Source organism: Dufourea novaeangliae, unplaced genomic scaffold (genome assembly GCF_001272555.1).
Source record: "Dufourea novaeangliae isolate 0120121106 unplaced genomic scaffold, ASM127255v1 scaffold114, whole genome shotgun sequence".
NCBI lineage: Eukaryota > Metazoa > Arthropoda > Insecta > Hymenoptera > Halictidae > Dufourea > Dufourea novaeangliae.
This window is the reverse complement of record NW_015373984.1, coordinates 35,036-52,437: the sequence shown is the minus strand read 5'-3', so window position 1 is coordinate 52,437 and position 17,402 is coordinate 35,036. Positions and strand designations below refer to the sequence as shown.

At 40.5% G+C, this 17,402-nt stretch overlaps 1 protein-coding gene across 1 annotated transcript in view; it reads left to right on the top strand.

The window, feature by feature from the left end:
* Positions 1-17,402, top strand: part of LOC107187312 (facilitated trehalose transporter Tret1-like) — a gene marked incomplete at its 3' end in the record, with an annotated part of 55,402 nt that overhangs the window by 15,862 nt on the left and 22,138 nt on the right. Inside the window, exon 3 of the mRNA XM_015575384.1 lies at positions 6,494-6,629. Coding sequence (XP_015430870.1) covers positions 6,494-6,629 — 136 coding nt within the window. The remainder of the gene's footprint in view (positions 1-6,493; positions 6,630-17,402) is intronic.

The window sequence follows — 17,402 nt, the reverse complement described above, 5'->3', positions numbered from 1 at the left end:
GAGATGCGCATGCCGAATAATAAGAGTTACCAGAGGATGTGCTGCCAACAGCAACGGATGTTTAACCTTGAATGGAATCGGGGAATTTTTCAAACGCCCGCCGACTCGTAACAGTCCTTCAGTATCGAGGAACGGGTTGAGCGAAAGAATGGAGCTTTTGGGCGAGATTGTGGTTTTGGATTGAAGCGCACTGATTTCTCGTGAGAAGAGCTCTGCTTGAATTTTCTTTAGCCAGAAGGTTTTGGACTTCTGACATTCGGCGGCAGAAAGTGCGATACCCGGATCTGACGCGTGTGGTAGAGGCGATTTAGATGCACGGCAAAGTCTAACAAATTTCAAAATGTATGCTGTAACGCGAATTAACTTTGGCCACGAAGAGAATTTTTTCGCGAGATCCCAGTCAGCTTGCGGGGCAGCGAGGAGTACGACAATGGATCGTCGTTCTAGACAGTCCTCAGTGACATTCGCGAGGTTTGCCACTGGCCACGTGTCAGCGGACGATTGCAACCACGCAGGACCGTGCCACCACAACGGATGGTTTACCAAGTCTTCGCCAAGGAGACCGCGAGAAGCGCAGTCTGCGGGATTTTCAGCTGTAGGCACATGACGCCACGCGACACGAGAAACATTCGAATGGATCTCTGCCACTCGATTTGCAATGAAGGTTTTCCATTGTGACGCGTGTTGCCTAAGCCAAGCGAGGACAATCGAGGAATCCGTCCAACAGTAACAATCCGAAGAAGCCACAGTAACCGTTTCTCGAACGAATTTCATTAGCCTTGACAACAGGACGGCGGCTGACAATTCCAATCGGGGAATGCTCATAGGTTTGACTGGAGCGACCTTGGATTTTCCGACGAGGAGAAACACGGCCACACGACCATCGGAAGCGACTATCTTTAAATATACCACGGCGGCATACGCCACGGACGATGCATCGGCAAACCCATGCATTTCCTGTTGGACAATATGAGGCCCTTGATGCGTCCATCGCGGGATTTGAATTTCATTTAACGCGGTGAATTTGCTATAGATGCGCTGCCACGTTTGGAAGTGCTTAATCGGGATCTCGGCGTCCCAATCGAGCTTGAGACGCCACAGTAATTGCATGAATACCTTTGCAGTTACTGTCGCTGGTGTGACCCATCCAAGGGGGTCGAACAGTCTCGCTATTGCAGCAAGAATTAAACGCTTGGAGCGCGGTGGTTCGGCTTCGAGCGAAACCTTAAATTGAAAGGTATCAGCTATTGGATTCCATCCAATTCCAAGAATTTTGAGTTTCTCGTCCGTTTGCAGAATTTTATGACAAGCGAGACCGGAGTTATCGGAGTCAATGTCGGAGAGCAACTCCGAGGAGTTACTCGCCCATTTGCGCAACTCGAAGCCGCCGCGGTTCAGAAGCGTAATTAACTCGTTTCGGGATTTCCGAAGGAGTTCTGGATCGTTCTCGCCGAAGAGAACGTCGTCGACGTAGATTTGATTCTTTAGAATCGACACCGCACGCGGGTATTCATGCCCGTCATCATGAGAGAGTTGCTTAAGAACTCGCAACGCTAAATACGGCGCGGATGCTGTTCCGTACGTGACAGTTTGCAGTTTAAAGCACTGCACATCTTCCGACTGATTGGATCTCCACAATATTTGCTGATAGCAAGTATCGCGGGGATCGACACGGATCTGCCGATACATCTTGGCGATGTCGGCAGTGTACACGAAACGGAATTGACGCCATTGCAAAATTACGGCGGTCAATTCGGTTTGGAGTTTAGGACCCGAGAGCAAATGGTCATTCAATGATGATCCGTTTGAAGTGAGACACGAAGCGTTGAAAACGACGCGCAGTCGCGTAGTTGTACTGCTTTCACGTATGACAGGGTGATGCGGGATAAACACGCATTGATCACCGCTTGACAGCGAGCGTGAAACTTCGGTCATGTGACCGAGACTCTCATACTCGGAAAGAAATTCGGAATATTCACGCCCCAACTCCGGATTGCTCTGAAGACGGCGGCATAGACTATTTAGAATTCGTTCGGCACTCGAGAGGGATTCTCCGAGGTTAATAGGAGGACCCCGCTCGAATGGGAGGCGAACAATATAACGGCCGTCAGAATCGCGAGAGTGAGTGCGCAGAAAATGTTCCTCGCATTGTTCATCGCCTGGACTTAGAATGCGGCGATGAGGAATTTCCTCGACTTCCCAAAATTTACGGACTTCGGTATCGAGGGCCAGAGAGTTCAAACAATGAAGGGCAGGCAAAAGAGGACTCGCTTGCGCGAGATTTGAAGTGATCGCTCGTGCGTGTGATGGCACGGTCGACCCGGTGACAGGGCCGGACAAGATCCAGCCGAAAATAGTCTTTTGGGCGATCGGTCGCCCTACGGTAGATTTTCGTAGTCCCTCAAGGAGGATTTCACCGTAAAGATCTGCTCCGATGAGAACATCGATCGGATGCGAATCCATAGGATCAGGATCCGCCCAGGAGAGGTCGCGAAATTGATTTAGACTTGAACCTCCCGGAACGCGCCGCGGAAAATACGCCGTTAAGGTTGGAAGAACGAGAGCTGTCGTTGTAATTTTCGGAGTCGATTTGTTCCGAGGAGTTATCGCGATTTGAACTGCGTGACGTACAGTTCCGGCATTGACACCACCGACGGCAGAAACAGAAATCGGCATACGCATTCGAGTTAAACGCAACTGCTGCGCGAGACGTTCGGTGACGAAGGTCATTTCGGAACCTTGGTCGAGCAACGCACGCACGCTGATCGTACGACCGGACACAGAAGCGACATTAATCCACGCGGTTGCCAATAGTATGTGGGATCGCGAACAATTCTCCGCCGATGCTGACAACGAGAGCACTTCATCGGGGGTGGATTTCTCGTTCATTACGACCGAATTATGCGCGGTTGCTTTCTCGGTTTTCGAGACTGAACGCGAATCGTCGTGCAACAGCGTATTGTGCTTTTGATTGCATCGTCTGCACGTAAATTTACTCGAGCAATCCCTTGAATTATGCCGCGCGCTGAGGCAGTTATTGCAGCGGTTCGCACCTTTTATCCACTCGCGACGTTGAATAGGCGTTTTATTAAGAAAGCGTGGACAAGCAAACAGTTTGTGATTGGCTTCACAAAGACAACATCGAAGCGACGGTTGAGTTGAGACTGTCGCGGCAGTGATCTTCCGAGAAGATCTTGTGAGACTCTCGGATGGTAAAGCAGGGATCTGCCATTCCTCTAAGGCACGAAGGCGAGCGTCGATAAAGTCGCACAACGTATCGAACGACTGCGGCTGGCTATCATCGCCACATTTAAAATTCCAAGCCTTCCGAGTATTTGGATCTAACCGTTGCGAGACGATGCAAACAAGAATGTCGTTCCAAAGCTCTGCTGGAGAACGTTCGAGCTTGCTTAACGACGCGATTCTTGCGACAACGGCATCGCGAAGTGACTGGAGGCTAGACAATGATTCGCGCGGGACGCTAGGCAGATTTAACAGGGCCGACATATGCGCGTTAATTAGCCGACGTTTATTTTCGAAGCGCGATTTAAGAAGGTTCCATGCAATGGAGAAGTTATCAGCGGTCACGTCGAGCGATTGAATCTGAGTGAACGCGCGATCGGTTACACTTGACGCGAGATAATGCATTCGCGAAAAGTTTGATAGCGACGGATTGTCGATAATTAAAGACGTAAACCGGTCGCGGAATGTCTCCCATTTTTCAAGAGTGCCGTCGAAGGGCGGTAAATCTATCGGCGGCAACTGAGGGAGGGGAATTGCCGCTGCAGATCCGGTGCTCGCGGCGTTCGTATTAGAGGACTGATTCGGACTTACGTAAGGATCCAGAACCTCCAAACATTCCGCCATATAATCCGACGTCACCTGATACCTTTCCTCGGCGAGGTCGAAATGACTTCCCTTGAAGTAATCGAGGGACTCTCGGCTGGCGGCTGGAACTTTCTTTGTGATCTCGACATGCGTCGAGCAAATTTGCGTCCAGAGTTCCTTTAGAGCACTGACTCTATTGCGAATTTTCGCGGGCGTGTAATTGTTCTTCCCGATCTTTTTGAAGTTGTCGAGTCAACGGTCGAGGGATCGCATCAGCTGCGACTGCGTGGCGAGAAGGTCGGCCATGGTCACCCTCGACAAACACGGCTACAAACTCTCACTGCGATCCGGCTCGAAGGACCAAATGTTTCGTTCGAATCGCGGAGGGTCACCGCGATCCGAGCGGGATGCCGGGACCGTCCCGACGAGGACGCACAGTGAAAGAAATTAACGCAAGTGTTGATTGCGGACGCGCGGGTCGTAAATCCGGCGTTTTACGTTGCGGACGCGCGGGTCGTAAATCCGGCGTTTTACGGAGATAGAGAAGACGATACACTAACAAGGGGGGAGAGGAAAGGACGTGGAATTGTCCAGATCTGCTCAGACCCTGAGGAGATCACTCAGTACAGAGTGGGTTTCATCATCGCAGTATCCTTTGACGGAAGTGGATGATGAAGGAATGAAAGGGAAGGGAGACGAGGGCACGGCGGCTCGGAAACGACGGGTTTCGGATGCGTGGCCTCGGGAGCGAAACGACAGGTTTCGGTAATTAATCGCGAGAGCGCGGAAAACGACTGGTTTTCGCGGCACAACTCTCGGACATTTGGGAATGAACCACGGAATGTGGCTTTAACGGCTCGTGACGTGTTCGCGGTTGAGGAGCACTATACGAAACGCGTGGTCGCGTTTTGAGAGGACAAAGCGAACTGAACCGATGTCGAGCGATCGAAGTGAACTTGACGCGACACGATGTTGATTTTCGGTCGACGCTCACGGTCACGGCGGCAGGTAGAATGCGGATGTCCCCGTCCCCCCTACGCCGCGACACAAACATACACGGCCTTCGCACGAGGAGCCGAACAGAAGCGGCCGACCGAATACAAGTTCAAACAGTTACTGTTTGCTATTATATAAACTTGAATAAGTTGTAAAATAAAGTTGTAAAAAATTTTTTTGTTATAAACAAATAAAATGATGGACAATTTGTTAGCACCATATTATTCTATATAAAAAACCACAAACTTCGTCCATTAGAAGTTTCCACGTATCTCCTCTGGTTTTCGAGATAGTACTTTCGGGTCGAAATTTCGAGGCGTGGTTTTACCCCTTACAGTCTCGTCTCAGCCGATAAAAAAATACGTATCCCTTATTTTTTACTGCTTAACAGACATACGAAGTTTCATCAAAATCAGAGGAGGACACTTCTGTACTTTCCCTTGTTAGTTTGGCATGTAGAATGCACCCTAAGAAAATGTCCAACATTTTGGATAACACCCTTTATATCTGTCTGAGTTGGGCAAAATACGATGTAATTACAAAGTCTAAATTACAATTACAATTACATTTACATTTACAATGTAGTCATAAATTACAATGTAATTGTAAAATTGAAATGTAATTGTAATTGTCTTGCAATTACATTGCAGTCACATTGTAATTGTAATTTGGATTATGTGAGTAGATTACATTTTGCCTAACTCTGATATCTGTTTACGTTACGTAGAAGTTCATATAATTCTGTGATTAATGATTCCTCATATTCATTGCATTTCCTATATTGATTTACAAATTAAAAAATAACTCCAACAACAGTAATGTTTGCAAGCTAATAAATTTGGCTTAAAATAGGTCCTGTGTACGAACTATTAAAGAAGTAAGGGTGCTGATTTTACAATTCTAACATTGTTGTTGAATATGTTTGAAAGAATTGCTGGAAGAATTTGTTATGCAATGAATCCTTAGATGATTTTGTTGGACGTGAAATAGTATGCAAAAACGTGTGTATTACAAAATTATGTTTAGAAAATAACTAGAAGTTGATTTTTAGGTGGGTGGTCTTCCTTCAATTGAAGGCCTGAAAGCAGGGTAGATCCCTTAGATGAACTATTTTGAATAAGTGTACAGAGTGTTAATAAAAATAAAAAACATTTTCACAAGGTGGATTCTAGACGTAAAAATAATCATACAAGTTCATATGCAAAAGTCTTCCATCTTTCTTTATTATTTAGTTGTAGACAGCTTTTCATTCCAAAAATGATCATATGAAGCATCTCTAGTCAGGCAATTTCGCAATAAAATTGCAGTTGCAGTTGACGATTGCTCTAATGTGAACGGATACTTTTACATGAGGGAAGCTCGCTTTCGGTGAAATATCGAATGCTATCGAAATTTTAAGTACTTGGTATTAATTTTCTGCGATATAATTGGTGTATAACTTCCTTGGTATCATTTTACTATGAAATTGTCTACTTACTGGTTTTTTAGTACAGTATTTTAAAAATAAAAAATTATGGATGACTAATTAACGAAGCGGATGATCAGATATTTCTGCATATAAATTTTTACGATTAGTTTGAAGTCTAGAATTCATCCAGTGAGAATTTCCCCTACTTTGATAAACTTTCTATATTTGTATATAATATGTATATATGTTACCCTGTTTTAGTGTTTGGTATCTGGTGCAGTGTTACTATTAGCAGCTGGTTCTGGAATGCCAATTGGTTACAGTGCTATTCTCTTACCACAATTGGCCGAAGACAATGGTACAATGCATGCGGATCGAGAACTTGGATCTTGGATAGGTAAACAGATATTGCAAAACCAAAAAAATATTAAAGTGGTTGGAAAAAGTTCAGTCATTCGTTGAATAAGTGATATCCGTCGAATTTGGCAACGATGTGAACAACAATCGAAATTCCCACAGGATTTCCTGTTCTGTTCCTTGCTAGACTTCCGCCTTTTAATCTCGCCACTGTTATCGGTTGTCTGTGTCGTCGCGTCGATTACCATGTGTACAGTCGTTCACTGCGCGAAAATGCACTAGTAACGCCGGGTTTACAAGCCTCACGTTCGCGACATAACCTCTTCTGTTTCTCACCATGCGTCCTGACGCGATCCTTAGCAGTACCGAGTGACACAATATCAAACATCAAACATCAAACATCAAACATCAAACATCAAACATCAAACATCAAACATCAAATATCAAATATCAAATATCCAATATCGACTATCGAGTATCGAGTATCGAGTATCGAGTATCGAGTATTGAGTATTGAGTATCAAATATTAAATATTGTGGTATTTTCTTTGATTATTATTGAATTCTTTTACTTCACATGAACAAATCATAGGCTACCAAAGTTATGGTTTTGGATATTTTTCTAATATGAGCTACACAGTGCCATAATAAAGTTAACTGAATGAAATTATGAAAATTTCCATCTTTCGCAACACTCACCAGGTGTGTCCTTGGCAGACGCATTTTTTCTGGCATCCAGAATTCTGACTAAGAAAGAAACATTCGTTAATAAAAAGTTGGCAACTATAGTATTTAAAAAATTCACACAGTCCAAAAACTACAAAATATTTCATAATATATAATGCAATTCATAATTATAATGTAATTCATTAGCTAATATCTCGTTCACAGAAAGCTATTAATTCTCACAGTGCACGCTTCAAACGAATAAATATTATGCGTTCAGAAATACGTTTCCGTTTCGACCTACAGACAAGGCAATTTCATATGGTACAAACTAATACTTAACACTGCACATTAACCGTTTGATTGCCGATCCGCACGATCGTACTCCTTATCTGTTTTAGTAAAACCAAAATTGTTCATAGAGTCTGTAGAGATGTACCCATACACATTAATTAATTTTAATGTCATTTCTAGGAAAATCAGTTAATTCTGAATATTAGTCTAGACTCTAGATCATACGAAATCGTCGATATTTGAATATTCGACGCTCAGCTGTGATTAGTAAATTAAATATGATCTACATTTGTTGCAGAAGCGATAGCAGTAGTGTGATTCTTTATTTCTTGTAATTATTAAATTATTTCTATGATTGTTTGACTAATCTATAGAAGTAAGCAACATTAAATAAAATAAATAGTTTGGGGTACTTTTCCTATATGAATTTAAATTGTATTAATTGAAGATTACCATTAATAACATATGGAACCCTTTCTATCAGAACCCCTTCTACGTTCCCCAACTGAGAACCGGTAGCCGCAGTATTTGAAGAATTTATACAACATAAAAACACCAGTTTCTATAAGAATAACATGTGTCGTTCGTATTTCGTTTGTAGAAAGCTATTACCCCATCCCGAGCATATTTCAATTGAATAACAATTATTGCTTCAAAAATACAGCATTTTCGTTTCAGTCTATACAGGGTGTTCGACAACTAGTGGGAAAAAATTTAAGGAGTGATTCTTTGAGGCAAAATAAGACGAAAATCAAGAATAATAAAATTGCGAAAAATGCTTCGTTTGTTAGTTATAAGCGTTTAAAAATTGACCCAAATCATGGCAATCCGCGCGCATGGAGTGATAGCGGATCACAGCTCATCAGGGGCGTGCAGTCACTTTAAAGACTCAACGACGTGCAGGAAAAGTCGGTAGAACAGATTTTTACTTACCCCGTAGAAGATGTCGATAACTTGTGCCCGCGGTATTTGAGTCGAATCCACCTGTCTCGCATTAACTCTGATTACTCAATAAAATTCGCAAGAAATGTAAATATCTTAATTAATAATAAATTAATCCGCACATCCACGTACACCACAGAAGTCCGCGAAAAGTGTTCACACACACTGAGCGACTGTCACGTCCGCGAAAAATGTCCATACACACTGCGTAATTGTCCCGACCGCGAAAAATGTTCACACACTGCGCAATTAGGTAGACCCGCGAGCTGTTCCTCCGTTGTGTTTAACACTCTCCAGGTTACACAAAACTAACACTCAAAATAATTAATTTAAAACTATTTAACACTAATTTTTAACCTACACTAATTAATTTATAACAACTATTTATACTACTTTTTAACACGCTATAATTAATAAAACCTACAATAATTAAGAAAACTTACAATAAATAATTTGCACTATTTATAACAACGACATACGCGACACTACTAAATAATCACTACGTAATCGCTAAATAAACTAAAACTTAGTTTTCCGAACGTGAACTCTATTTGCTCGTAGAATGCAAAGGGCACCGTTCGGAAAGGACGACCGATATTGTTGAACTGATCCTCCCTCGTTAGGATCGATGTGGCGTAATAGGTCGATCCCCACTCTTTCATGGTCACTACTTTTTGGGAAGGAACAACTGCATGGGAAAGTGGAGGTCGCGTTTCTTTTCGTATATTCTTAGAGCAACATCTGTATTTTTCTCTCATACACCACTCGGGGTCTCGGGGCCACTTGGCCACGATGCCGAGGGTGTGCGAGTCTGAACATTATAAAACTGTCTCTTGTTTTCTGCAGGACGACCACCCGCGGATTGCCTGTAACGTCTTACTGCCATCGACAAAGACCTTGCATATTGTGTTTTCGGCCGTCCCTGTTGACATTAACTTGTAAAAAGAACTTTCAACCTCGAATTCCAACTCCATGTTAGAAATGGTTCATATTACACCGAATGTATGTGTTTAACAATTTTATTTATTTTATTTTATGTAGTTTTTTCATGCATCGTAATGAAGGTGCGGCAAATTTCATCTTAGTTTCATTCTAATATCATTATACGTTTTCTATGATCCATGTTAATTGCATTTTTTTTTTTCGGATACAACAATCGCAAACACTTGGAGTAAGATCGAAGTGGTAATAAAATGTGCAATGCACATAAAACATACAGTAAGTTCATATTCAATATTTCAGGAATAAACAGCGGCGCGCTCCGTTTCAGGTAGCAAGCCGCCTTCGTCGGTCGACCGTAAGCGGCTTGTGTCATTCATACCTGAATGACGTTACATTTAGGGTGTGACTGTGTGGACGAATTTGCCCTCCGTCACGGGGTGCCGAACGATGTTTTTAAACGAGCGCATGCGTTAATTGCTTATCGTTCGAAGCTTCGCTCGATAGGATAATATGTATCTTTAATCGTGAAATATTGAATATTGATTTACTGTATGTTTTATGTGCATTGCATATTTTACCACCACTTCGTTCTTACTCCAAGTGTTTGAGGTTCTTGTTTCCGCAAAAAAATAATATGCAATTAACATGGATCATACAAAACGTATAATAATATTAGAATGAAACTAAGATGAAATTTGCCGCACCTGCACTACGATGCATGAAGAAACTACATAAAATAAAATAAAGGAAATTGTTAAACACATACATTCTGGGCAATATGAATCATTTCTAACATGGAGGTGGAATTCGAGGTTGGAAGTTCTTTTTACAAGTTAATTTCAAGAGGGACGGCCGAAAACAAGGGGCAAGGTCTTCGTCGATGGCAGGAACACATTGCAGGCATTCCGCGGGTGGTCGCACTGCAGAAGACAAGAGACAGTTTTATAATATTCAGACTCGCACACCCTCGGCATCATGGTCAATTGGCCCCGAATGGTGTATGAGAAAAAAATACAGATGTTGATCTAAGAATATACGAAAGAAACGCAACCTCCAAGACACTTTCCCATGCAGTTTTTCCTTCCCAAAATGTATTTACCATGAAAGAGTGGGGATCGATCTTTTACGCCACACCGATCCTGACGAGGGAGGATCAGTTCAACAATATCAGTCGTCCTTTCCGAACGGTGCCCTTTGCATTCATGTTCAGAAAATTAAGTTTTAATTTAAATAGCGATTACGTAGTAATTATTTAGTAGTGTCACGTATGTCGTCGTTATAAATAGTGCAAATTAATTATTGAGAGCTTTATTAATTATTGTAGGTTGTATTAAGTATTGTAGATTTTATTAATTATTGTAGGTTTTATTGAATTTTGTAGATTTTATTAATTATTGCAAGTTTTATTAAATATTGTAGATTTTATTCATTATTGCAGCTTTTATTAAATATTGTAGGTTTTATTAATTATGGCCTGTTAAAAATTAGTATAAATAATTGTAATAAATTAATTAGTGTAGGGTAAAAATTAGTGTTAAATAGTTTCAAATTAATTATTTTGAGTGTTAGTTTTGTGTAACCTGTAGAGTGTTAAACCCAACGGAGCAACAGCTCGCGGGTCTACTTAATCGCGCAGAGTGTGAACATTTTTTGCGGTCGGGATAATCGCGCAGTGTGTATGGACATTTTTCGCGGATGTGACAACCGCTCAGTGTGTGGATACTTTTCGCGGACTTCTTTGGTGTACGTGTATGTGCGGATTAATTCCATGGATACTCGTGGACAGGACAATTGTGATAAGTGACAACTAGAGGGGGAATTAACCCTCTCTACTCGATAATATTCTTAAGAAGATATTTACATTTCTTGCGATATTTATCGAGTAATCAGGGTTAATGCGATACAGGTGGATTCGACTCAAAGACCGCGGGCAGAAATTATCGACATCTTCTACGGGGTAAGTAAACAGCTGTTCTACGGACTTTTCCTGCACGTCGTTGAGTCTTTAAAGTGACTGTACGCCCCTGATGAGCCATGATCCGCTAACACTCCGTGCGCGCGGATTGCCATGATTTGGGTCAATTTTTAAACGCTTGTAACTAACAAACGAAGCATTTTTCGCTATTTCGTTATTCTTGATTTTCGTCTTATTTTGCCTGAAAGAATCACCCCTTAAATTTTTTCCCACTAGTTGTCGAACACCCTGTATAAAAGGCAATTTCATATGTCAGAACCTAAAGTCGGTTGTTCACCAAACGCGTATGTTTGCGAACGTTCGCAAATGTTTGTCAGAAACGCACATTTGGAGGCTACCCGAATCACCGTATTTCATTTGTCTCGACTGAACGCGGCGCACGTCGAAACGCTCGCAAATGTCGAGGAATGTATGCAATTGTTTGCTGTTCGTGCGCGCTGATAGACGTCTAATACCTAGACCGCGCATTTGACCGATACGCCGTCAAATATTAGAAAAAGATAGCATGCTGTAGTTCACCATTCTCCCTTCGTCTGACATTCATTCCTTTTCATTCCCTCTACTTCTCTTTCTCAGGCAACGAAAACTTCTCTATCGTACAATACGTCGTTAGGAAAAGACAGATTGGTAACCAGCTGAGGGTGAGCAGCTAACTCTTCCTAATTTTTTACACGGTCTGACTACGGGAGATATTGAGAACGCGCGGTCTAAGTATTATGTGTACGTCTATCTTCGCGCTTGGCGTCTCAAGTGAAGCGAATTCCCGTTCGCGAACGTTCGCATTTACGTGGTCGATGGATACCCAGTTTCATATACGCGTAAATTTCCAATGAAACTTGCTTTTAATGTCTACATTAGTAAACAGGCCACGCGTAGAAAAGAGAATTTCATGCTACCAGAATTTTGGGTGCCGATCAATCAAATGGTTAAAGTTGTTTTTTTTCATTTGATCCAAAAGATGAATTGATAACGTAACAAGACTTTTTGTCTTTTTATCCTTCATACAAAATCGTATAATTAGATAAATTTAATAAGTTTGTATAAAAACATTACGGCAGTATAGTACACTAATGTCAAATTGACCATGTATTGACCTGATTTTTCATCAAAGAGTGACTCGTTCTGCACGCTTACTTTATAATTCTGACCATGAATTGCAGATTGCCCATTATACTGTTACGGGTCATTCTTTCGCCGATTGGTTACACGTTAACCTTATGAACCGTGATATTGAAGGTCTTTACTTCAATGCGAATCAAACTTGGGTAATAACGGAAATTAAATGTTGTGATACAAGATTTCATTGAATTACAAAAGTTATACCATTAACAACAGTCAACTAACGCTGTGAGTGAAATGTATGCTCATACTGCGTATACACAGTCAGTCATTCAAATCGATGCCCATGAATATCTTCGAAACCGTTGATAATATCGAAAAATGTTTAATATCAGTAATTTTTTTGCAGAATGGCACGTAGGAGACATATGGAGATAAAAGTTATCTTTTTAAATGGAATAATATTTTTTTTATTGCATTAGTTACCGCAGCTCGTCGCTTCCTATAAAAAAAAAGTATTAAGCTGTTTATGACGAAAAACCATTACTTTAGAAGATATTTTAATTACAAAATTGCGAAATAGTACTAGTAATACGATTTTTAGTTTACATGAAATCCATACAAGTATAAGATGTTACATGTTATGCATACTATAGCTTCACCGACATCAAGTAGTACTTCATAATATTGAAATTGAAATACCTCCTAAACTAATTATTTTTTAGAATAAATGGCTTTATAATTTCTTGTAGGAAATGACGAGCTGCATCAATTCATGTATTAAGAAAATCCACATTTGACCTTCATATGTCCTCTACGCGAGGCAATTTGACCTTCATATGTTTACCTACAAAAAAACCATTTACGCCAAATTAATTCCCCCTCGAAACCATTCAACAGTTATCTGGAAAATGTTGTGGTATCATGAACACTTTCGACGATATTCGCTAGGATTGATTTAAATGATTCACCCTGTATGTGTGTACACTAGGGAGCCTCTTATTTTCAACATTCAAGCCACTCAAAAAATAATTCCAATTAACAAAATCAATAATCTGCGTGAAGTTTGAGCTCGATCGGATAAGGGGGAATGGAGCCCATGCACCCTTAAATATTTAAGTAATTACTTAAACGCGCACAAAGTCGATTTTATTCGATTATTGTTTAAGGGGGGAGACTCCGTGGTCCGTACGCTGTGTCCGTGCACTCACACAATCAACGGGAACCGTGTATGTATATGCGATGTGCAAGAGAAACAATCGATTTCGTAAATTCCAACTTCTGTCTGAACAATTGCACAAATGAACTTTTCACGGGTAGACTTCCCTACAGGGTGGTCTGGTCCGTATAAACACCAATAAACACATTTTAATTGAAAGAATTAGAATTTTAGAAAGTGTGCGATTGTGACAGACGCCGATGAAAACACACAAGATGGCTGCACAAGTCACATTTTGTCAAATATCTCACGATTTAATGGTTTTCTCGTCAAACGCAGACCAGACCACCCTGCACACCACTATCACACTATCGTAGAAATCCAATTTTTGTCACTGTATCACTTCTGGAACGCAGAAGTTGGAATTTACGATTCGACGTATCCAGACACAGAAATAAACAGTGGTATAGTTCAAGGATTCTCCGATAGAGACGTTTATGGTATTTGTCAGTCACTTTGGCCTGCGTTACCACGAGCATCGATAAAACAGAGGGAGTCGGTAAATGTAACCTCGCAACACGTGGTGGATCGTATCGATTGTTTTGTTACGCTGTTGCCATTCGACAATTCTGCCCGTCAGGAGAACGATGGAACAGCTACGGCCTACGGCTCGTGGCGAGATTTCGATTCTCGCGGAACGTAGGAAAAGAACGACGCGAGGGAAAGAAATCCGAGAATTAAACAATACGTACTAATGTGTGCAAGGATGAACCTTCTTATTCGTACTTGCAATGATGCTTATTTTTTTAATTAATGAAATTACATACGAGATACTTGACATGATATTCTCGAGAAACAAATTGTAAAAATGGCACAATATATATTCCGGGTATTCCACATACGAAAAACATGGAATACTATACAAATCTCTTGTTGGAAATGATATTTATTTATTTTTTATTGACATAATTGACGCAGGTGTTATATACTTACACAAATATTTCATAAAAGAGACACAAAAGGAACACAATTAATCGCATACGCTCTGTCAATCTTTCATTCGTCGCCCAGCGGAGATAGATTTTGTACTAACAACTGATTGCTGTCGCATGCGTACTTAGCGTATCATCTTCGCTGCGTCTGCACCTGTTCCAGTACGTATTTTGTTTTAAAAATTGGACCAAACGACTTGAGTTTTTTTGAGAAGCTAGAAGGATTAACTTATTAGATGACATGTTTTCGTTATTTCGAAAAAATTACAATTGTTGGAATAGCGAAGAAAATAGTAAAAATATTAAGAAGTCCTTTTTTCAATTTTTTTCTGATCCTATAGTGAAAATTTAACAAATACCTCTTATACACTTAATTAAGATACGTACACGCTGAAAATTCCAGGGTATAAGTTACAAACTATTAAAAGTGGTTAGACTTACAAGTTAGAGTTACAAATAAGTTACAAAACTAAAAAACTCGTACTTTCGACTTATAAACCTGAAGATTTTTTACTACTTCGGTGCTCGTAGCTTCTTTGCTTTGACCGACGAATTTTGTTATGACTGGGCCCGATAATGGTGGCCTGACCTAGGTCACTCTGAAAGTCACCATCGGGTGTCGATCGAAAACCAAGAGACAGGAATACTGTTTCGTTGAACGTCGACTAGAATGGTCATAAAACCAGCTTTCGATTTCACTATTGTTATTAAGCAGTATTATTGATATATATACATAGATAGTAATGATATACTTAGTCATGACAATAAGGAAACTGTAACATCGCAGCTTCACTTTTCTTTTTCTTAGATATATAAGTCTACAAGAGGCATATTTCGAATGTTCATTATAGGCTAAGATAAAAAAGTTGAAAAAAGTGTCTGTTACTATTTTTGTGCGTGTTTTGTCAAACATTTCCCTGTACATTGTGAAACAACTAATTACAATTAAATCATTAAAACTTAATTATCTAGACTAATCTTTAACTTCTCATAAACATTCAAATCATTTTATGGATAACTAGCTGACGTACCCGCTCTCGCGCGGGCAGTTTCATATTGCAAATCATATTTTAGTTCGTATATACAGACTAGACTGTAATATACCGTGAATAAATAAGCAGCATAGAATTTTGGATAGTGCAATATGAATCACATCGATTTGCGGCTTTTTAAACTTTTTTGTCTGCCTCAGCTCATCGTTAGCTAAAGAACATTGTCGCTTGACTGTTCCTTCGACTAACTTTGGCCAGCAGGAATAAATGGGCTGTTGAGCGCCGGGCGAGAGGCCAGCGACTGACTAGGAACTGATAAGGAATGAAACGCATGAATGCAAATTTAATCGTTTATAGTTCTCAGTATACATTCATTAAAGTGTCACGAATGAACTGAGGAGATTCTGTCGGTGGAAATGAGTCCAAATACGACATCATTCGGATTATTTTCAATAATATATCATTTTCATCCGCAACATTACGTATGAGTAACAATTGTCCAATTACACTCGAATTTGGACGCATTTTAATCGGGAGAATTTCTTCAATTCATTCGTGACATTTTCATTAAAATATATTGCAAATTGTAAAAGTTTAAATTTTCATTCGTGCGTCATTCCTTATCTCATCTACGTCTGTTTACATTGTATGCCGATGGGTCGGTCGCTGGCCTTGGACGTTCGGCGAGAATCGAAATCTCGCCACGAGCCGTAGGCCGTAGCTATTCCATCGTTCTCCTCACAGGTAGAATTGCATGCGGGACATGAGGCAACAGCGTCAGAAAAACGATACTGTCCGGCAACACTGTCTTCGCGTAGGAAATACACAAACCCAGCTTGATGGTAACGGGGAACAAAATTTATTTGTGGGTACTGCCGCTAGATCTCGTATTATCAAGCCGTCCCAAATATCGATTTTGTGTTTCCGCTGGCGTCCGATTGTTTACATCCGCGCTTCGATCGATTCGGTGTTGGTCCCAAAGGAGTCTCCCTCCTTAAGTTGTTGATTTTAACATAAAACATGTTAGATAAAATTTGCAGATCTGGAAAAGAAGCATCTTTTATGTTGTACTACTTTTTTCCGTTCGATAAACAGTTTTTGAACAAAAATAAAACAAAGTCTGGAATATTGCCAGGGCCGCACTATGTGTGTATAGGCAATAAGCCACACCGATACCTTATGCGCAGAGAAAAGTTCTTTTAAACCAGGATTAACACGACAAAACTTATAGTTTTTACAAATACATTTCTGTTTAAAAGTATATATCGATACTCCATAGTGCGACGGAAAGGGCACAGATGGGCTATTGCATCTTATGGCGCGATTGTTTCCTGGAGTTTAAATGAATGTTGTGAAAGCACTTTGTTATGACACGACATCGTTGAATTTAGGAACTACTAATGGTGGTACTATTCTGTTAGAATATATGTCAGAAAGAGACCTTTTGTATTTATCTTGTCGACATCATATCTTTGTAATGATTCTACGAAGTGTCTTTGAAGTAAAAATGTCGTCATTGGTAAGTTTGACAAGCGTACCGCTGTTTAAACGTTCTCGAACAGTCTCGTAAAGAAAGGTGTTGATTGATGATGTAGATCGGGGGTGTCAAACTGGTGTTCTTTTGTGGCCCGCAACGACTTATATTTTATAATATATAAATAAAGCTATCGTTAGGGATTTTTCCCCTAGTAAATACAATATGTAATGAAATGCATCTTTTCAGTATTTATTGAAGTAATTATAAAGAATATGACAAAATTGCAAAAATATTTTTATTATAGTTTGCGTTTTT